Raw genomic sequence first — 22,680 nt, 5'->3', positions numbered from 1 at the left:
CCCATCAGAGATCTCCCCACGGCAGCCGAAGGGAGCCACAACAAGGAGGCTGAAGAGCTGCATGCGGCTCCGGAGCCGCAGGTTGCAGACCCCTGCCCTAGTGCATAACTTTACATTTATCTATATTAAATGTCATTTCCCACTTGGTTCCCCAATTATTCAGTACATCCAGTCAGGACAGTTCTATAAATGACCGATGGAGAATGACTACAGTGCAAGTGAAGGGAGGAGAGCACAGCTGGGTGCTGCTCATTCGTTCTCCTGTGTGAGCTCATTACCCGTGTGAGTGGGTTCATTACCCTTTGGCTGGGTTCACTTCTATGTACCTGCATAATGTGTGATGTCATGCAAATGGTCCAGCACCATTCTTTTGGCATCACGCTTACAATTTTCGAAAGAAAATTTTTGCACTCATCGTTTTGTTTAATTTACGTTCTCTGATCTGTCAGTCGGGTAAGTTGAACTGCCATTCAGAATAAACTGAACTGCAGCAAACCACCGTAGGTTATATGCTATGCTTGTTAGTGCGTCGCTACCCATGGTAATGCTGGACACAAAACCGCACCAAGGGCCCCATTCACATTGCATGCCTTAACCCTTCACACAATGACTGGGAAAAATTAATTGTTACCCATAAGCCTAGTTTAGTTTTAGTATGCACTGGGTGAAAGTGAAACCTTTCTGAACTGAACAAGGCAAATCCTAAAATCAATGATGGTAATAAGTGAATGCAAGTGCATTTGTTTAATGGGCCAAATGTGCTTGCACACTGTGTTCCTGGTATTTCCTCTCATTTCAGAATTTAGCGGGTTGGAGATTCAATCGTATGTGACACCAAAAGTAGGGGCAATATCTGAGGCCAGACCACATTTTCCAACATCCATGCATTACAATAGAAACCATCTGTGAGGAGGCAGGGCTTGTAGTTCGCTGAAAGTAGGTTGAGAGAAATTGCAATCCCTTGATTTTGTAAAATGTTACTAAAAGGCACAATATAATGGTCTTCAGCCTGTATAGATAGGTACACATCTTGCCTTTTTTATTTCTTGTCAATTATCTATGAACACAAATACATACAATAAGAGAGGGATTATGAAAATAACATTTCATACAACATTCATGGTTCATATAGGGTAAAAACAAGAGGTACTCTTCATTTGTGGGGTAAAGGGACAGTATTTAAATGCTGCAAAATTGTTTGGGTGTCCAGATTTCACAAAATAAGTCTCATGCCCGACACGTTTTGCATCAGGGGATAAAACAAAGCTTTCACAACCGAAAGTTCTATGTCTGGAGTTCCCTTATATTTATGAATGATGAAGTAACAATATGGTATCTGTACTAGCTGCATTACTGTAATTTTTGGTTATAAAGAAACCAGAAAGTGATACTGAGGTCCAAAAATCAAGTGTAGTGCCCAGATGATTTGTGATGTTTCTTATTGGAAGTGGATTGGATGGGCTTCAGTTCTCCTCAAGAACTGTTTTCATGTTTACTACCCAAAATTCTCCATTATTGTATGAAGATTAAAGTACTATGGATTCATTATTTATACATCTCATAAGATGCATGGAGCCTATTGGTTACCAGGTTTGTGGGAAATGAGAGAAGGGAAAAGTGAATTCTTTCACAATGCTGATAAGTGTGAAGTACAGCGTGTCCACAGCCAGCTGCCAGGGGACGTATGAATGTTGTATGAAATGTTATTTTCATAATCCCTCTCTTATTGTATTTGTGTTCATAGGTAATTGACAAGAAATAAAAGTAATTGTTTTTAGCTGTAAAATTTCAGTCCCATAAAAGCCTCCTTTTTATCTTTCACTCCTTCCCCGTCCTACCATTGTTTTTCACTAACTATGTAAAAGCACTTAGGGCCCTTTCAGACCTGTTGGGTAAAACCACACGATTTTTGTCTCCTGTTCTTAATGCCATGCAGGTAATTTATGTCTGGTTGGAGATCCTGTCGAGTTCTGTATATTGATTTATAAAAACATAGCACCCTTCCTTGGTACTCCTCAAGAGCCTTCATCTTTGGTGCTGACAGTAGGTTGGCTCTTGTTAGGAGGTATGCAAATGCCATGATGGATGAATGTCAGCATGGAGGAGTGGGCACTCCCTAGGTAATGTCCACATGTTCTGCCGAACCTCCATAATTAAAAGAACGTTATCCAATGAATGAAAGCAGCAGTGACAGTCAGGCTCAGGAGGTCTTTAGGGAACACGACTCACAGTACATTAGTGTGGTTCTCATTAGGAAGAATGCTTCTTGCTTTGCTGGTCTGATGTCACCCTTGCAGAAAGCCAAAAGGATCATTGGTATCTAATAAACTAACCCAGTCATTGCATGAGGAACCTTAGGGTTACGTTACACCGTGGTTGAGAAACACTGGGCTAGATGATGGACGTCCTCCATCCAGGAAGTGAGTTGGACTCTATGCGACTTACTGCAGCTTATAAACCACATTATGAGAAGATCACAATGTGCAGTAAAATCAGAATTGGGCATTTCAGTGCTGGAGCCTGTACATCTGTGGAAGACTGAAGGTCAGTGTTTAGGCAAAAACCGGCACCCAAAACAGCCATAACAGTTAGATGGAAATTTCCTGCTCTCTCAAAACATAGGAAAAAAAAGTTTTGGCTTTAGATTTACTTTTTATTATTGAGCTACAAATGCAGGACATTTCTAAATATTGTGACACTGTGCCATTGATGCAATGTTGTGTTGTAATCTGTTGCACAACATGAATAGCTTGCCTGGGAACACATTTCTGTCCAGGTCCACCTCTACCCTCCGCCTACACCTGGGAGAGGTGACTACAAATTGTACAGATCCAGATGGATCATAAAGATATTGAGGCGCAGAGGAAGGTCATTATTCTGAGCTTCAAGGTTTGGAGTTTGGCCCATACAACTAAATCTTAGGGAGGGACTGCTGCACCTTCCTGTTTACAGCTGAAGCCAAAATCTTACGTCTGCATTGATGAAGATTTCTGACGCAAGAGCGTTGTTGTACATGTTGTAATGTGTGTGTGTGTGTGTGTGTGTGTGCAAATAATGCAACAACAGAAAACATGCTATTATGTGCTGCGGTTAAAAAGAGATGGAAGAGGACCTCCCCCCAAGAAAAATTTATAAGTAAAAAAACCTAGTTGAAACATCCTTAAACATCATCTTTTACTACCTACTTATACCATTTAAAACTACAACTTAATGAACATGCACTTTATTGTGGACCAATCCTTGGATTTCCTCTCCACTTTTAAATGAAAGCATGCAAGTGTTACATTTCCAGGTATTCATTACTTCAGAGGCCTTTCATCTGGTTTTCTCTGCAGAAGGACTCAGCTGTCTTTCTTTGGACATCATTTAATGTCACCAATTTCTCCCTGCACTGAGATGCCAAATGACAAATGTCTGGCTACAGAGTTACAATGTTGCAGTCAAAGGGAAGAAGAGTGCTGCTTTCAGCAAACTGATAAGTGATCTCTGCCTAGGTAAAGTCACCTGACTGGGTCTCAAGAACAGTTTTAAATTAAAGGTTAGCTTTTTCAAAAATGATATTATTAAAGAAGACCTATCTGATCTAGAACAATGGTTATCTCAAGTTCAAAATTTTGCTTAACTGAAATCATAATAGTAATACTTGTTCACCTGTGATTGGTCAGTGTTCAAAAAGACAGCCCTGACTGGCTTAGGCTACGTACACACTTCAGATGATTCTCGTTCAATTATCGCTTCAGGGCTGGTATCGGCTGAGAATCTGGCATGTGTACAGCATCGTTGCCGTTCGTGGATCCCTAATACAAGTGAAGGGAAGAGAGCGCAGCGAGGAGGCCGCTTGCTTATCCTCCCCTCTCCATAGAGCACAACGGCGCTGTATGTACAGCTCTCGTTCTTGCATGTTTCAGTCTTTTGTGGTTGCAAAGGATCATGAAAGATCCTTTCCAACAAAAAAAGTTTAACGTGTTTGCACAGCCTTAAAGTGCTTAGCTCCTCCCAGCCAGTCCTTCTGCGCTGGGGGTTACAGATTCAGGTTCTTATACTCGGTGTATTTAAAGCAGGTTTCTGGCCAAACTTCTTCCTTCTAATTAATAGAATAATCCTTGGTCACCTTAAACACCAATGTTCTCCCCAGACCCTTTTAGCCGGGCGCACCACCCAGCACTTTTCAGCAAACACCCGGCTGTTTTTGGATGGTTACTGATGAGTTGGGTCAAAATACAGGGACTGCCACCCACCTACAATTTCTTCCCACCCAGCTCAAAAAAAATTCTGGGTTGAGCACTGAACACCATGTCTCAATTCTTTTTTTGAAATATATAGAGGTCCTTTTTTCGGTGCTCGGGTCACACTCGAAGGGACACTGAACCCACTTTCAGAAGTGGAGCCAGCACAAGATACAGATGGTGTTTTCCAGATCAGTAAAAATTATTTAATTTTTTTTTTCATCCATAGCAATGTGCCCTTGAACTTGCTAGAGAATGTGACTGCTGCAAGAAAAGCTCCATTCCCTAGCAAAGCCCTCTCTTCTCTGGGAGCGTCTAACTACTGTTTGTGCTGTCTCAACTTGTCAGCCCCCTACCCTATTAACTGCCTACATATGCCTTTATGTAGCCGCTGGGGGAGGAGTGAAGGGGAATACTATAGAATATTGTTGAGTGAGCTGGGGCTGCTTACATGACATCCAAGATGGTGGCACCCAGCAGCAGCCTCATAGCTTTTAAATGCCTTCAAACTTTTACAAGCAAGTAACATTTTACATTTATGTAAATGCAGACAAAATCAAATAAGATTTAATGAAGGCTCTTATGACAGGTTAAATTTGTTATGCTTCCTGTAACAAAACCAGCATCATGTCATTTGTCCAAGTACCTATCTGTACCTGGAGATCAGCACATGACACCTGAAGGCTGGTACTGGTGGTGTATGAAGGTGTGTACTGTCTATTATTAACCAATGTTACACAGCCGAGCTCTAAATAAATCTAAACCTATGCGCTCATCAGTCACATCCGGGGAGCCCACCTCTACTCCCAGGAAGATTATGGGCGTCACTCCGGAGATGCAGGTTTTTCCACCGCAAAACTGGCTTTTCAACAACTAGAGTAAGCGTGAAGGGATTTGCTGGGGAAAGGTAGGCGTGTTGGATGCTGTCATTAAGTGTGTCAAACAAGCTAATATTTAGGGAAACTTCTTTTTTCAATGCAGTTATTCCTGTGACAAAAACAATTGTAGACGTTCCCTTCAGGTTTATACTTGCTTCAGCCAGCAACCTTGTTAAATGACTGCTGAAATACGATTTGATAGGCTGTACATGGACAAGGAACAGAAGAGAGTAGTAGGTTTGCTTTAAGGTAGCCCTCCTGTAGTATATACCTATGTACCTTTTTTTTCACCCACCCTGCCCCCACAACCAACACCACCACTCCATTTACCCACTGGGAGTCTAAAGCTACATACACTCGGGTGAAAATCTGACATGTGCATGGCAGTCTGGCCGATGTCATTCATTATTCTGCCATGATATATGAACAAGCAATTGGGACCGACCACTGTGCAAACTTATGCTGCAGAGGACAGCTTAGTACCACTTGTCCTCTCATCTCCAATCTCCATTATACAGAACTCATTCATTCATCTGCCAAAGGAAAGCTTTTTTTCGGATTGCATGTTTGATGGTTTTGATTGGTCTAGCACTGTTACATGTTACTGGGTATTTTATTTGCCATTTATGTTGCTGAATAGACATATGGAGGAGTTAAAATAAGTAAATATATGCTAGGGATATATAGGAAGTCAAGAAAAGTACAGCCATGTTTTGGGCCTCTGTATATGTTCCTGCATCCTTTTTGCAGCCTCTCCTGACTACACACACTCTCCAGCAATGGCTGCATGACTTTAGTTCTAGTTTCATGATGGTGACAACATGTCTGTGTAATGCATTTTAACTGAGCACTAGTTGTGGGAAGCACATGCAAAGGGGTTGCTATGCAGGGGCACACTGGGGAAGACAGTAACAGCAAGAGAAAGTGTTTCACTAAAATATTGTAAATAACTTCTGAAATTACATCAACATGTGAAAATTACTTCTGAAATTACATCAACATGTTGGAGGATTTTAGTGACTGGGTTACATTTGCTTTATGTAGAAAGTACTGCAAATAGAACAGGGCCTCTTTAAAAACTCCTGCTGACTTCATATTTACACTTGCTTGCTCCTAAATTCTCTTTAGGTCACCACCTGTGGACAGAAATCTGCCACGGAGTGTAGAATATCACCTTGTTCTGGCCAGACTTCTCTTCACGTTTCCTTGTAGAAGATGAAATTGCCTGGTGTATTATTTGTTGGTACAGTAATGGTTGTCCTGAGTGTTTTGTAACTTGATTCTGTAATTGGTTACTTCCCAAAATAGGCTTGGGAGGCCCCATTGACATCTGCCCATACACATGTAAAAGTTTGGCAGGCTGGTCCTCATTAAAACACATGCATCTTGAGTTTGGAAAGTCTGTAACACTTGTTCTTGTTCTGTTGGAGCATATATATATATATATATATAGCATAGCACATCTTAGGTGTATGTTATTTTAGAATTAGGGAGGTGCAACCAGTCAGTCCTCTAGACAAAGAACATTTAAACCCAATAATTAAAATCTTTACCTTACTAAAAATACAAAAAAAAAAAAAAAACACTTTAATTAATCTGCTAGATACCTGGTGACCATGCCATGATGGTCCTTGTTCAGGAACTTTAGATGTAATAACTCCCAATTCTGTTCCTGACTTGTCACCCTGTCACATGCTCCCCAGGTGGTGACTACATGTGCATGGTCCACTGTTGTCACTATTGGTAAGCTGGTCTGGTTCAATGAAGTGCAGTGCATATAATACAGTTGTTTTACCTTCCCGAAATTTGTATTTCTGTCAATGCATTCCTGAGATTTGCACAGCCTGACCTGGCTCAGGAACCCTTAGCTAGTTGTTTGATATATTCATAAATACAGAGCTGAAGTTTAGTCATCCTGTAAAATGCTTCTTTTTTTATTTTTATTTTTTTTTTATTTTTTTTATAAATAACATGATTTATGAAGGTGATTTGCACCCTCTGCCCTATAGTAACCAACATGACACACAGATTCTAACAGAAGGAGTACTTTTCTGTGTGAAATCATTTGTTCCTCTGTTCTTTGTACAAAACGGCATTCTGAGTGATTCTTATAGTCTACTCTGTGACCCTCATCAGACCCTTTCCCATCCATTCCGTAAGATCTCCTGGGTATTCTTTTATCGCCCATTAGCTTCATCCTGTAAGGATCAATAATTATTTCACTGCCAGCCGGTCAAACCAGGACACGAGCTACCTGTGTCTCTCCCTTACTCCGCTGCAAGCTCTCAGGGTTTAGAGCCGGTCGCTCTGAGTATGGAGACTAAATGCTCTTTTGGCAGTATATGAACTGTATGTTCTGCTGGTTTTATCTATGTGTCAGTTTAATGAGGCCATAGACAAATTTAAGTACTACTCCAGAATCCTTTAGCTGAATGTCAGAAGAATTTGGTGTCACGTGAGGAGTAATTAGAATCTGTAAGGCCTGCATTTACTTTAAAGAGAACCTGTGCTTTCTCAAGTACATGTGTAACAAATTTTGCAACAGTGAACTAAGGTCAGTTTGTGTATGGCTAGCATAATTAGCTAAATAACTTTTCTAAAGCACTATACATCCTAAACAATTGCCCTGTTTTGTTTCTTTTAGAAAAACGTTTTTGTTTTTCTTTTCTTTTTCATCATTTGTAAACTTGTCAGCACTGCTGATCCTTTTCAGCCACTTCCTGTCTTCATGCATGTGCTATGTGCAATACTTTGACACAACAGCTTTCAAACCCCATCGGAAGCGGACGATTTTATGTTATGTATAGGTATGGTGTATTCTAAGCACAATCATTTTTTTTTTTGTACTTGTTCTGGGTAATGATTTTAAGAAGCAACAGGTGTTGGATGTCCCCTTTAAATTGTTTCTCTGCACAGAAACTCATTGAGTTTGGAGAGATGTCTGTTTATTTTTACCTATCCATCGCCCAGGAATGATTTGGGTGGAGAAGACCACAACAAACTTCCAAGATGAAAAGCCTTTGGTCTCTGGTGTTCTGTCAGGATGACACATGTGTGAATTGCATTTCTTTGTGTGTTAAGCCAGGCAGGGGAGCAACAAAACGATATTACCATTCATTGATCTGAACCTGTTGCACATGGTCCCAGCCTTGGGAAGCAGGTCGAACGGATTCCGATTGATGTACACCATTGTATAGGATTTCTCTGTGTCGTATTTTGCAGAGCTAGAAGAACTCTTAAAGCACTTATCGTAATTAAAATTGGCAGATCTCCAGCTTGTTTTTTATTTTTGCATTTTTTATTTAGCAGAGGGCATCCTCTCTCTGGTTCTTCTCTGCTTAAGTGGTGCCCACGCAGGGATCGTTGTAGCTCTTCGATCCAGCAGTGCTCTTTATTCCATTCTATGCATTGTGTTAATGTGCATTTTGACAAACGGTAACCTGTGTTGCATTCCATTAGAGCAGCTTATTGAAAATGAATGAGCTGGCCCCATGTCCTAACAAATCAAAGCTAATTTTGTGCTCAACTGACCAATCTGATCAACTGTCTGATCGGTTTTGAATTGGTTGTAAGTCCCAAAACATGGTATACACATAAATTTACAATATATTTCTCGTCCGCTCTTTTTTAAAGTTCTGAATAGAACTTCCACTTTTGATTGGTTGTTCGCACACATACCTCAACATATGTGCTCTTTATCCCTGTTTACCTTCATATTTAGTTATGTTGCATCTAGTTTAACTCATGTCTACTTGACCTCCCTGAAGTTTCTTTGAGCTTTATGGCTGTTTTAACCCCGTCAGCTGAAAACTTCTTTCCTGGGAATGGAAAGATGGTTTGGACAGCTCATGTTGCCTGCTGGCCACTTTAAGGGCAATAAAGTCTTTGCAATCAGTTTACCAAGGTAAAAAGTTAGTTTTCCCCACATCAGAAGCAAAGCTAATGTTTTTGCAACCAGTTGACCTACACTTTGTAGGTGAAAAGTGACGGGTGTCAAAGTGACAGGCCAGAAGTGTAGAAAGTAGAGCGCCAAGGAGAAGCCTTTTAGTTCAGACAAGTTTTGTGGCATTTCCTTGTTTTGGGTATTTTTACATGTTTACAAGTTTCATTCCCCCGTGAGCTCCCTTGGAATCCACACATTCATCATGAAACTAGCTGTTTGTTGGTAGATTGCTCCGGTTTTGGTTGGTGTTTATACTGAGACATCAGTTCTGATCAAAGAATGTGTCAAGCTGGATCCTTAAATCAAGCCTTTTCGTGATGCCAAAAAGTAAAGAGCAGGACTTTTAAGGCATTTAATGTCTACGTAATAAAGAGAATCATTATTACAATAGATAAAAAAGAGTTTAATTTAAAAACAATTATATCAAAAATAGACAACTTGCAATACTCTCAGTGCTTGGTTCTACGCTTTTCATGGATTTGAACACGCTTCTTCAGGAACCACTCTGAGATCTAGAGTAGCACAATTTACAAAATTAGAAAAACTCCTTCATTACAATAAAAAATAGATATCAATAATTTCATTTTTGATAACGTGGGCAGATTCACGCCTTCCTTTAGATGAAATACCAGCTTGTGAAGACGGTAGAGCAGGACAGCAGATAAGGAACAAGCATTTCTCACCAATTATATATTGCAAAAGTGAATAAATCACCTAATTGTATATACAAAACATTTTCAATCAACCTGTTCACACCTAAATCACTAATTACTCTCTGGTTAACTTTGGCCAAATCTCGTAAATTATCAAAGATGTAATTACTTTTTCTCCATAATCTCATAAGATTTAATCATATACATGATTGTAAATATATAGTTATCACCCTTCTCTTCAATATCCGTCTGACCATTCAAAAATAGCCTTACTTATACACCAAACAAAAAATTACAAAAACACCTAATTCCACTTTGTTTGAATTCTTTACTTTAAACATACTAAATGTAATCTTATTAATAGTAGAGTGGAAGATAGACCACAAAACACCTCCTCTTAATGGTATGGAAATGAGAGGGAGAGGTGTCCTGCAGTCCTAATATTGTCCTAGAATGACAGCACTGATCTTCCAATGATGCAATGAGTGAGTGCTGTCATTCTACAACAGGAAGTGTTACTGGCAGGATCCTTACATCTTCCCATGGAATAAACTGCAACCTCAGACAATGTTATCAGCTTTCTCTGCTATCTTCAGTGTTCTACAAAGCAATGACCTTCACAGTAATGGAAAGGATAAGGTGTTTGCACTTCAAATCAGTAAGTGCTGAATAAAGTGCCATAAATACTTATTACTTCCTGTGAGTGAAGAAAAAGCAATACCTTATCTTGTCTGCAACATTACATTTTTGGCTTTGGGTACACTTTATTCTCAGCATCATAAAAAAAAAACTGTTGTTCATATTAACCTATCTTCTGTCATTTTTCAAAAGAGATTTTGGAAATATAGAAAATATATAGACGTTTTGGGCAGCAGATTTTTTCGGATTTCAGAAATATGAGGCCGGTTAGAAGTGAAAGGGTAATCTTTTATCAACGTGAAGATTTATTTGCAGATTGTCATTTGGAGCTGTGTAGGGTTTCTGGTTTCGCTGCCCCGGCTGCAGCACTCAATCACCAGCACAGAACCAAACCCGTCCAGTAACGTCAGTGGCAGGTGGTAAACTATTCAGAACTTGTTAACGGGCAGCGCGGTGGGGGTCTCGCCTTACAGCCCCTTCCTTCATACAAGACAGTGAAAGTGACAGCTTCTCTTAAAAGCTCACCCTGATGGGATATGAAGAGTATTTATTGATTTACTGTGATTTTTGTTTTTCATTGTCCTGGGGTCAAATTTATAAATGTATCATTATTTGTTCCCATTTATCCCTATAATCACGATCATGTGTTCCAGTAGAACTCAGTGATGTATTCTTGATTTCAGGCTCAGTTGGTTTTGGGTCCTTCCATTGACAAGGTAACCGGAACACTTCTTTACAATGTCTCCACACGCCTCAAGGATACAAAGAGACTGGGCTTCCTGGTGGGCTACATTACCAGCAAGAAGATCGGGACAGATCTACAGCTCAATGGTACTTTACTGCTATTTGTGATTGGGGTGGGGTGGGGGGGTTTGCTCTGCTAAGGGAAATGCAGAGCTGAATTAAGCAAACAAAAGTTTTTGACTTGCATAATGTAATGTTCCTGTAATTCCTTTTATCCATTGACCACCAAATACTTTAGAAATATCCTAACCCAAGAGCAAAGAAATTCATTAATTGTGGTTTACCAATATTGCTTCTGCTGTTTCAGACTTTTTCTTGTCATATGATCCTGGTACTAATAAACTTCTTGTCCTAAGGTGAGAAAGCTTACTCCCTGTACCATACATGCAAGTAGGGAGTGTTGGCACCCTAGGAACACCTTGCCCTTTCCTCATATGCACACCATGGATGTTGTGTAGTTTATTTTCTGAGAGAGGAAATATGCGCATTATTAAAATTGAAAAAAGCAAAAACTTCCTTTACTGTATACTTTATTACAGGGCATTGACTAAAGGTTTAATGGTGACATGAATGACATTTAAGTGTCCCCACTCCACTGTATCTGCACAAAAACCTTAAAACAACTTTAGGATTCAGACACAAGTCAGGCATACTTCCAGAGGTTGGCTCCATTTTTGAGAGCAGAACAGCCATTTTACCTGGAGGCTAAATAGGAATGCTTTTTCCATCCTTAGGTTAGCATACGGTATATGCAAGGTCTGTCCTGCTGATCAGCTAGGTTTGCCTAATTGTACAGGTGGTAGGGTGTGCAGTGGACAAAGAGGGAGCCGGACAGATGCTGCCACCACTCTTCAACCCGGGAAAACAGTAGGGTTTGCGCTGGTTTTCTAGCTTGCCTACACTTGCCTGGTTTCCTCTTATTGACCAATGTTCTTTAATCTTGAATACTGTTCTTCCCTAATGTAGCCTACGCCATATTACTGTATAGATCAGGTCCTTGGCTTCATTTGCTCCACTCTGGTTCACTTCAGGTTATGCACGAGTTCTTTCCTGCACACCCTCTGGGGTCTTCTCAAGCAGCTATTTTATTAAACCACTAATGTGTTAAAAAATTAAATTAGTTCCACAGAGGATCACCGTGTGCTACATCGACTTTCCCTGTCCTGTTAATTTGATTATGCTCCCGTCCCCTTTTGGCAATACGGAGATCAGGCAAATTACTTTGTGTGTTTTTTTTTTTTTTTTTCCACTCCTATTCAGCCGCCTTGGATTATGTAAAAGGACACCCTGTGGACCCTATTGATGTGGCCGATTTTGAGAAAGAATGTGGAGTGGGAGTAGTTGTGACGCCAGAAGAGATAGAAGAAGCTGTAAGTATTGTATTCGTTCCCCCTATCATATTTTGCAGATGCCAAGCTATCTTAAAGTGCACCAGTCATGAGAGAATTATCCTGGCGGCTATTGATGACTTTTCCTTTTAAGAATGTTTGCTCCCTGGTCATATTGATGCTGTAGCTTGAGTGCTTTGAATCACCGTTCTAAGCCAAGTATAGGAAGTAAGGAATTCTAACACTAACTTGCTGCATGCTTGTTCTATGACTGTGACTCACATGTGTAAAAGCCAAGCACAGCCTACATAACTGGTGTTTTTAGGAGGCAATAAAGAGATGTCGCTAAAAAAAATTACATGGTTTCTGTAATAGCTTCCTTCAACCCAAAAACACTTGTTTCTCCAATACTTCCCTTCTGTTGCAGCTGCCAGTAAAATACCTAGACTCAGATCCTAGACAAAAACACTGGTGTTGGAGGTGACGTCTAGCCTGGTTTTCTTATGCCTGAGCATTACAATATACCGTACTAGGAGATCATTGTCCCCCATACAGGAATTTTGTGTGTGCTGGGGGGATTGTGTAAGTAGAAATGGAGTCGCCATGGGGTCTCAACATGGACATTTCAAATAAAACTTGGATTGGTTACAAATTGGATTGGATGGCCTGATCATTAACAAGCGATGTGTCATGTTGTTAGTAAATATATAGCAAACCCTAATTAGGTGTATTTAAACACCCTACCGCTAAACCCGACCTTGGTTTGGGTTAAAAAAAATTACAATTATCGATAAACCCGAACTTTTCTCACTGTATGAAAATACAGTGAGAAAAGTTCGGGTTTATCGATCACTTACTTGGTCCCACTGCGAGCATCCAGCGTCGGGTGCCTTCTCCGAGAAGAAGAAGCCGTCCGGCTTCTTCTCCGTCCGTAGCGTGTACGTATCCCTCGGTGTTGATGTCGGTGCGTGTGCGGGAAATTCAAATTGAAACTTATTCAAACACATTTTGTATTGGATTAAATACAAACTCCTGTATCCAATCCAATACAAAATAATTCAAAATAAATACAAAGTATGTAATTGGTAAATTCAAACTCTCATTTTGTATTGGATTGAATACAAACTCCTGTATCCAATCCAATACAAAATAATAGAAAATATATTTATGTGGTTTTGTCTATAGGTATGTGACGTTGGACACTAGGGAGGTGTTTTAGAAAAATATATTACTATACAGTATACTGAATTATCGCATTTTCAGTATTTTTCATTTATTTATGTATTCTTGTTTAAGCTGATTTTTGTGTCTTTTATTTAATTTTATTAAAAGTATTTTTTTTTTTACATGATTGTGTGTTTTAAACCCTTTTTATATTCATGATATCTACTAGACCCTTGTTCGGACATATTTCTGTAAGTTACAGGTCTACAATTTAAAAAAAAAAAAACTTCATGAAAAACAGTGTACCGCTTTTGGAACAGAAATCTAGACATCAGTGTAACGCCCAGGTGGTTAATACAATAGCACAAGCAGTGTACTGTACCCATCAAACTGCAGTCAGATGATGTGATGTAATGTATTTTTCTGGTTTGATATAATGGAACATGAAATTACTCTGAACCTTCAATGAACCAGTCAAAAAAAAGTTCATTCATATAACTTGTTTTTGCTTTTGTTTTTAACCACCACCCAATAGTAATTGGTAAGGGTGGATCACAAGGGCACTGGCTATGCTTTAGACTTTTGTTTCTGCATCCGCTAAGTTAAAGTGACTTTTAGTGTCTCCCAATTAAAATTTGTGTTTGTTTCCTCCAGGTTGAAGCTGTCATTCAAAAATATAAAGAGCAACTTTTGGAAGAGAGATATCGCTTTAACATGGGCTTGTTGATGGGTACGTTTTTGCTATATGCCACAGATATAGTGCAGAAGCAGGCAGTCGCTGCATTTTCAAGCATTGTGAATAAAACCAAAAGTTTGCTGAATGAAGATGGGCTTCTATATACAAAGATCAGGTCATCTTCATAAAGCATCACTTTACATATATATCTCTATTTTTTTTTTTTTTTTTTTTTTTTTTTTATTCCCCTGTCACCTTGGTTACTTGCTGAAGCTCTGAACACCTTGTCAGACCTTGGACAAGTATTTCCATTTTTAAATGGTGTTTGTTGCAGGTATTTGGTTGCTTAGCACAGGGTCACAGAACTCCCCCATATGACGTGTTTCTCCTTACCCTGCAGGTTAACTGATCAGTGGGGAAGTGTGGTTGTAAGTGATGAGGGAAGTCCTATGGAGATAACTTTGATTTTCTTTAAAGGGTAATTGTAAGTTTTCAAAATGCTAGCGTCCATCCTCCCTACTATTCTTCCTAAAATGTTAAATATAATTACAGACCAGTAGTACTATCGGCAGCTCTAAAACTTGCAACAATCAAAAGGTTTGATGGAGAGAATTTTGATTGTTGTCCTGTCTATTGTACTAAGTGGTTGGATTTCCAAATAATGATTAAACTCCAGGCAGATAAAAAAAACACAAAGGCTACGTACACATGTGCTATTATAGTCGTTGGAGAGGATCTTTCACGATCCTTTCCAACAACAAACGACTGCACAATGCATGAACGAGCGCTGTACATACAGCACCATTCTGTTCTTTGAAGAGGGGAGGGGGAGAACGACGGAGCCACACCTCGCTTTGCCCTCTCCCCTTCACTTCTATTACGATCGTCATCTCTAGATCGGCCAGGATGGTCGTTCGGACGATGGATAACGAGCACTGTACTCGCGCCAGATTCTCGTCCGATATCAGCCCTGAGTTGATTATGGGATGAGAACCATTGCACGTGTGTACCTAGCCAAACCATTCAGCTCTGTTATATATAAATCAAAGTATTTTTAAGTGCAATCAGTGCACTTACCTTGCAGCCCTTGTACAGCAATGGTGGGACAGACAATCTGTTGTGTTTCAGTTCTCATTTACTAAGAAGAAACATGCTGATGGAAGCTGAGAGATAAGCTTATTGTTTTGCTGCTTTTCTTTTTATTGCCCATTCCTTATCTTTTTTAAAAGGAAACTTTGCTTTATGAAGGATTTTATTAAAAATGTTAGGGGAAAAAAACCTGGAATAAGGTATCTTTTAACACTATATATTAGTTTAGTTTGTGTAAGGAAACTAGAAACTGAGGCCTGCATGTGCATTTTGGAAGGGCAGACTTGTTAATACTAAATTAATATTGCACTTCATGTATCTAGTTCTGCCGGATCCAGTGTTTGTGGGCAGCATGCACTCTCCTTTGCTTAGATACTTGTGTGTGTATATAATATAGGTTCCTCTGTAAATAGGCAAACATCTTCATTTAATAGATAATGGGTAGCAGTACAGAACTTTTATGTTTATTTTTTTTTTTGCTCCAGGGGAATCAAGGAACAAACTCAAGTGGGCAGATGGTAAAATCATTAAGAATGAGGTGGATATGCAGGTAATTATTCTTTATATGATTTACTTGCTGTGGGGGATTTACACTAATGTCTTGTGTTCTTTATTCACTTCATGTAAATATTATCTAAAAATTCATAAGGTGGCAGATCATTACTATACTGTTCATGTTTATGACATTGCTCACTACCATGTGCCCTGGTGTCAGGATGAGCAAAGCAGAAATCTGAATTCACCTGGTGAGATCCCAGAAGAAAACAGTTCTAAACTGTCTAACCTGGCCTCTTTGTCCAAGAAAGGAAGCACATTTCTCCTTAAAGAGAACCTATTACTAGGTCTATGGTTTTGCATAGGGGGTTTCCAGACTCTTGTGATAAGCAATAGTCATGAAAAAAAAAATGCAAAAAGGATTGGGTGTACAAAAGAAAACTGCTCCCCAGCAGTAATTATAAGGAATTTAATGTATGATCACCTCTAAACTTTGAAGCCGTAATGGCCATACACAATCTGGGGTAGCATGAACTCCTGTCATTTTACAGGCGCATGCAATTTAGGAACTAGCATACTTGGTATCCATTTATGTAACAGTCTCATCTTTTATATCACATTAAAAATAAAGGATTCTATTGTGTTTGTGCACTTTTTTTTTAAAAAAAAATATTTTTTAAAATGTAGGTGACACTAATGTTGTGTGACATAAAAACATATGATATTTTCTTCTCTGGTCCTTTGTTTTTAAAAAGATGTTTAGGTGTTTTTTTTTTGTTTTTTTTTTTGTACAAAATTTTTGGAATATTTGTGCAAAATAGGGTGGAGGAGCTTTGTTAGTTAAAGGATCCTCAGCTGTCTAGAACTTGCTCAGGGGGCCATAGTGCAGGCTAAGTCCAGGTTTTTGAGATTGCAGCCTTTGTTAGCAACCAGTAACATAGTTATCGACCTTATTGCTCAAAAATTTTAATTTTGCTTTGTATGTGTGGGAGACAGGCGCTCCTTAAGAAGAAACAGGTACTTTTTGTACCTCTTCTGCTCAGAAAAGATTTTAAATGATTTGGCTAGGTAAGGATATGTTGCTATTGTTGGTACATTCCCTTCTGAATCCTTACCTAGCCTTTGTCCTTTTTCTGATGACTTTCTCTTCTATTTTGTCCCTGAAGGTTCTACACTTGCTTGGCCCAAAGACAGAAGCTGATCTTGAGAAGAAACCAAAGGTACTTTGTTTACCAACTATGTGAATTTGTCATTGGTGACCCCTCTCACAAAGGGTCACATTGATGCACCCTAATCCAGCAGTACAACCAGTATGATCCATGCACACGCCTGAGGCGAGACACACTGATTGCTAAACCTGGAGTTTCTTGAGGTTGTTTTTTTTTGTTCTTGGTTTAACGTCTTACCCACTAACAATAAATTTATCCTTAGTGTCCTTAGTGTTAGGCCTTTAGGAACATCTCTGGAGGACATTTATATGAAAATGATCAAGTGGATTGCCAGAAAAATGCATTTTTCAAGTTTCAATCCTCCTTCAAGTCCACCGCTTTTAGAAATATTCATTAAGTTGTAGTTTTCTATTTTTACTATTAATAGTGACCTGATCAATAAATATGAATAATAAATTTGGTGATCAGCTACTCTGTTCAAGTGAATTCAATTTCTGATCTTAGATATGGGCTAATTTAAGCCTTGATTGTCATTTAAATATTAGACAAAGTCTTGACTGGTTATTTTAGGCAAACTTGGTTAGTTGGTAATTGACTTCTTGTGGTAGCTTGCTAAATGCTAGGTTTTGATTCTATAATAAAGCCTTGCACAATAGAGTAGTGCCACTCAATGGTCATATGTTGAATTGCCTCCTTGAACTCAAGAGGTTTAGCTGTTTCTTTCTCTCAAACGGGTTAAATATTGGTTATCTGTAACAAGGGCATTTCACCGACTTCAAAATTGCATTTAAAAGCACTGAAAATATACTTTAAATGTTTAATTCAGTTTGTTTTTTTTCTTCTTTTCAAAAATGTCCTTTGAGCTTTTTAGAAAAATGTTACTTCTGAAGGCAGAGTTTGATTACCGGCACAACCCTAGTTATCTGTTCTCTGATCCTTGCTTCCCTACATAACCTTTTATGTGACTGCTTGGAAGGAGTAAAGAGTAACTTAATATGGACCTTTCTCTGAGACATATATGGTTCTATAATACACAGCTTCCCTGGTTTGTGTTCTTACCATATGTCTTCTGAATTACTGACTGATAATATACAGCTCAGGTGTTTGGCTAATTACCGCACAACTAGTCCCATAGTTAGCTGTATGCTTGTTTCAAATGTGTAACTAAAACTACTAAACCAAAAGATCAGCTTTACATCCAGGTAATTAGGATTCTTTATTAGTTTAGTAATGGCAGTTTACACCACCTTTCGGTGGTAGGTCCACTTTAGTAAACTGCTTCACTGGGCTATTACTTACATTATATGAACATATAAGGTTTTTGTGTCATTTGACACTGCATTTTAACATTTCAGTAGGTTTTAAACATAATTTTCAAAGGCTGTAAAATAACCAAACTTGCCTTTAGATCTTGGTGGTTCAGTGTTGTCAATAGACAATGTCAATGTTCTACATACAGAAAATCTTCTAAAACTGTCTTTCCTTAAAGGACAAAACCTTCAATGATTTAACAGCAGCACTTTAATTTTTTTTAATTATTTTATAAATTATTTTTAGGCCACAAAGCAAAAGGCACCAGAAAATGAAAAGAAAAACAATGAAGTTCTAAATGGTGAGTATTTTTTTGACAATTTTTCATAAATATTTTCTGGTTTTACATTGCTTTAAGTCTCGGATGAAACACTTGCCACATCACATTAGCATGCTCAGGGCTCTCAGTCATCACATGTCTGGCATTCTTGTTCGCTTGCAGCCCCAAGACTCTACAGTTACAACCTGTATAACACGCTGCTTGAACATTTACCTACTTTGCATTGGAGGAAGAAAACTTTAACTCATGTTATCAGTCAGCAGTGTGTGGCGGGAATGTGGCTTTTGCTCTTGTAATTCTAAAGGGTGTCGGATGTTTTGTTTCTTGGTTGGTATGTAAGCGTGTGGATGTTGTCTGTGAAGTTAAGACAGTTATTGTCTTTCCACCCAGGTAAAGGTGACGAGCGTGTTTGTTTAGTTGTGTGAGTAGTAAACTGGTTGAAAGTAGCTGAAGCTTGTAAAAACATTCCTGTGTGTTTGTGAGTTGAAAGGTGGAATCCATGGTAAATTTGAGACCCATTTAAAGCAGTCAAATGGTATGGTTTACAGCTACTTTTTTAAAGAACAGTGATGTGCATTCTTCACTGCACCAATTTCTGGTGCAGCACAAGAGAACTGAATAATAAAATATGCTTGCCTTTTTTTTTTCTCCTAATCAAAAATAACTTTTGATTCGAAGAAAGCTGACCATGTGACTTGTTTGTTGCATGACCAGCTCTTCAATTATGGAGCTCTTTCAGCTACAATAAACAGTAAGAACTCCTTGATCCTTCTCTGCCTGCACACTACCAACCTGATCCATTGGAAAGGGATGAGAAAGGTGTGTGAATAGCCCACCCCAATGATTAACAATATGTCCTCACTGGCCCTAACATCTTTTCTTGCTCTTCTCCCAAGTTGGAACATGCTTGATTGGCATATGCACAAGTTATTTTATTTCAGCATGAAATTCTACAGTGACTTTGTCGTTTCCGCAACTCTGGTAACTTAGTATGCAGATCATGAACAGGCAGGTAAGGATAAAAAAAATTAAATTAAATTAATGCTTCACTTAAAAAAAAAAAAAATAAATAAATAAATAAATAAAATAAAAAACTTCAGGCAAACTAAGAACACCTTCAGTCAACCCATTAATTTGGCCAATTTAAATGAAGCATACAAGCACCTATGTATAAGCATGCATTACCTTTAGGTAAACCTGAAAGTCAGCCATTAAATAGAACTACAGACAATGTGAAATATAAATAGTGTGTATGCTGCAGTCTGTTACAGCAGTAACAGCAGTGTTAGTGTCTTTGCATCTCCCCTACATACCTGTGCTATAGAATTGTGTTTTTTGTGTCCAACCAAGAGTAGATCCCCAGTTAAGGCAGACCTTTCACTGAGAAATCATGTACATCTTCTAGATCTGACCTAGACTAGGAAAGAAAAACAGCTAGCTTGGTTGGCTTGGGATTAATCCCTATCCCAGAATGTGTATGCTGCTAGGGTGGTTCAGCTACTTGTGACACAGTTATCTGCATGCTTGCTTCCCACGTGTTTCTGAAACTAAAAGATCAGGATTAGAGATCAATTTTACATCCATCCAATCCACATAATCTCTCAGTGGTAAGTCTACTTTATTAGGCTTGTGTACTTGAGTGGTGTGGTCAAATGCTACCTTTTGCATTTAAGGCAAGGATGCTGAAACACATGGCTTTGATCACACAATGCAGGAAAAGGAATCATTGCCTGCAATGCCAAGGGATATAAATAAGCAAGCTGTCTGGAGAAATGCAAAGTCATCCATGCTGCACAATTGAAACAAAAGGAAATCTTCTGACCTGCATTTGATGAGCATTCAAACCTTTCTTTTGAGTCCTGTAGTGTTTTATTTGGAATCTCTAAAATGTATTCATTCTTTTAGTCTTGAGGTGTGGTAATTAGGTGTGATTTCTTAGACATGTTTGCATAGTATTACAGTTATTTGACATAGACATGACATCAAAGTTACAGTTTACAAAGTAAAATTAGTGATATTTTTATGCACCTTAAGTAAATTTAATTTTATTAGGAGAACTTGTATTTACACTTTTGTATAACAAATAGAGGCCCTGTTGCTTAGAGGAAGGAGACAACCAGCTGCAAATTTAAGTGTAGGCACCTAGAGTAACACATACCTGTTACAACATTTCCCACATTCTCTTAGCAGCTGAATTTTGGGTTCTAAAACAGGTGATAGCCAACAGGCATGTTGAGGCATGAAGTCAAGAAGTGCCTAAGCTGTGCCTATCATAATGGGACAAGCAGAATGTATGGGCAGTCTTTAGTGATATGTTCCAACACCTGCAGTCGGGTGGTTACTGAAAACAGGCTGGGGAGAATACTGACCTGGATGTGTCAGATCATTGCTACCTTTCTATTGACCACAAAAAGTACTTGGGACATAGGTACCCCATGTATTCAACAGTTTGTCCTAACTCCGCCCCCCCCACCCCCCGCCCCGTTCCCAGGACAGGGTTTCTTTAATGTAAACCCATTTGATGTATAATAAATGCAAATGAACAAAGGTACTGCATAGTGACCCACCAATTGCCCAGTCTCAAGGCCCCATGCACTGTCCCAGGGGGTGTTTAGCATTTGCAATAATGACATTTTGAGAGTTAGTATTTGCATATGATTTGTAGAGGGTCTTTAGTTCTGTAACCGGGTGAGGGTGATAGAGTAGGGAAAGCTTTAAGGATTTAGTTAGTGGGGCACCCAGGCTCAGTATTTGAATGCCAGGGTAAAAATGTGAGCATGTGGGCTTTGGGCTTGCTGAAATGAAAAATGTTTGAAGGCCACCTTTTAGTAGATTTTTTTTTAATTTTTTTTTTTTAACGTGTGCATTCCATAAACGTTTAATTTTGAGATGAGAGCATGGCTGTCTCCAATGACGCTCAGACAATATATGCTGTGTCTGTGTGGGCACACTGCTCTACACACAACACTCTGCCCCGTTCAGTTCAGGGATTAAGTAACTGGAGAGACGGCGCAGAAAAATCTTTCACGACCGCACCTCAGGCAACCTCGTCTGGAGACTGGGCGGCAAGTTTTTAATCTGCAAAGAGTCTTCAGCCTCTGACGGGCCAGACTGTAAACATGGCCGACCTCACACAGTTTTGCGGCCAAAGCCAGAATACTATGGAAATGGGTCAGGTGATGCTGGCCTACTTTGACAATTTGGCCTTTTCTAAAGCACGGCTTAACCTTTCTAATCAATTTCATGTAAATTGTTCTTTATCTTCTTGTAGCGCATGCTCATTCAAGATAACGTATAAATCACCCATAAAGCATGTGTGTGTTTTCTACCGCTTTTGAAGCCTTTTTTACAGCCAGAAAAGTTTCTTGTGGGATATTTTTGCTGGTGTGTGAGAGATAACCTTGCACTCGTAGAGATGATTCTGACATTCAGATACCATTCAAAAAGTCTATAAAGGTTTATGGACAGAGGGTCGTCAGACCTGTGATGAGCTTGTTTGATATCCTGTTCCGAATCAAAGGGCATTATTAGATCTCCCAATCTGTATACATGAATGTGGCTCATGTACTGGCTATCGCCATAGGCCACATGAGAGGAATCCCCAACTTCCCCTTTTTCTTGTCAGACAGGCTAATCGGCCCCGGGTGCCAAATCGTGATAAATCCTCCAGAGATCCCCATTTGCTTTAATTTATAGTAAAAAAAAATGTATGTACACTTTTTCATATTTACCAGTTAAAGCCTGCAGGTGGCACACAAGAGGCTGCATGTCTGGGTATGTTTTGATTAAAGCCCTTTACAGACAAAAGATTAGGTTTTGTGATCGTTTTTAGTGACCAAAGAATGAACATGTGCTGTTCTATGAACTGAGTAGCACCCTGCTGCACTCTCCTCTATTAGGTAATACTATTGCTATTCCTGCTTAGTTGTTCATTAATCTGCCAGGATGGTATTATGAAAAATTTTGGGGACCACTTCTCTGCTTACAAAGCATCTTTTGGATTTCACTTTCTACAGAGAATTCTAACAAGTAGAAGCTCTGCATTCTCTGCAAACTAAATGTCATGGATTCATCCTGCTTTGCAG

At 39.1% G+C, this 22,680-nt stretch overlaps 2 protein-coding genes across 3 annotated transcripts in view; one reads left to right on the top strand and one right to left on the bottom strand.

The window, feature by feature from the left end:
• NDUFAF3 (NADH:ubiquinone oxidoreductase complex assembly factor 3) overlaps positions 1 to 22,680 on the bottom strand; it is a 147,336-nt gene that overhangs the window by 48,274 nt on the left and 76,382 nt on the right. The gene's annotated exons all lie outside the window — the stretch shown is intronic.
• QARS1 (glutaminyl-tRNA synthetase 1) overlaps positions 1 to 22,680 on the top strand; it is a 47,795-nt gene that overhangs the window by 3,267 nt on the left and 21,848 nt on the right. The window contains exons 2-7 of one of the 2 annotated variants that reach the window (XM_072420612.1): positions 11,023 to 11,170; positions 12,344 to 12,453; positions 14,230 to 14,305; positions 15,826 to 15,890; positions 17,002 to 17,055; positions 18,562 to 18,616. In XM_072420612.1, the coding sequence (XP_072276713.1) occupies positions 11,023 to 11,170; positions 12,344 to 12,453; positions 14,230 to 14,305; positions 15,826 to 15,890; positions 17,002 to 17,055; positions 18,562 to 18,616 (508 nt within the window). Of the gene's footprint in view, positions 1 to 11,022; positions 11,171 to 12,343; positions 12,454 to 12,565; positions 12,640 to 14,229; positions 14,306 to 15,825; positions 15,891 to 17,001; positions 17,056 to 18,561; positions 18,617 to 22,680 lie in introns of those variants that run through there. The other variant, XM_072420613.1, reaches the window with a different exon arrangement.

Source organism: Pyxicephalus adspersus, chromosome 8 (assembly GCF_032062135.1).
Source record: "Pyxicephalus adspersus chromosome 8, UCB_Pads_2.0, whole genome shotgun sequence".
In the NCBI taxonomy this organism is placed as follows: Eukaryota; Metazoa; Chordata; class Amphibia; order Anura; family Pyxicephalidae; genus Pyxicephalus; species Pyxicephalus adspersus.
The sequence above is the reverse complement of the archived record's forward strand: the minus strand, read 5'-3'. Positions and strand labels throughout refer to the sequence as shown.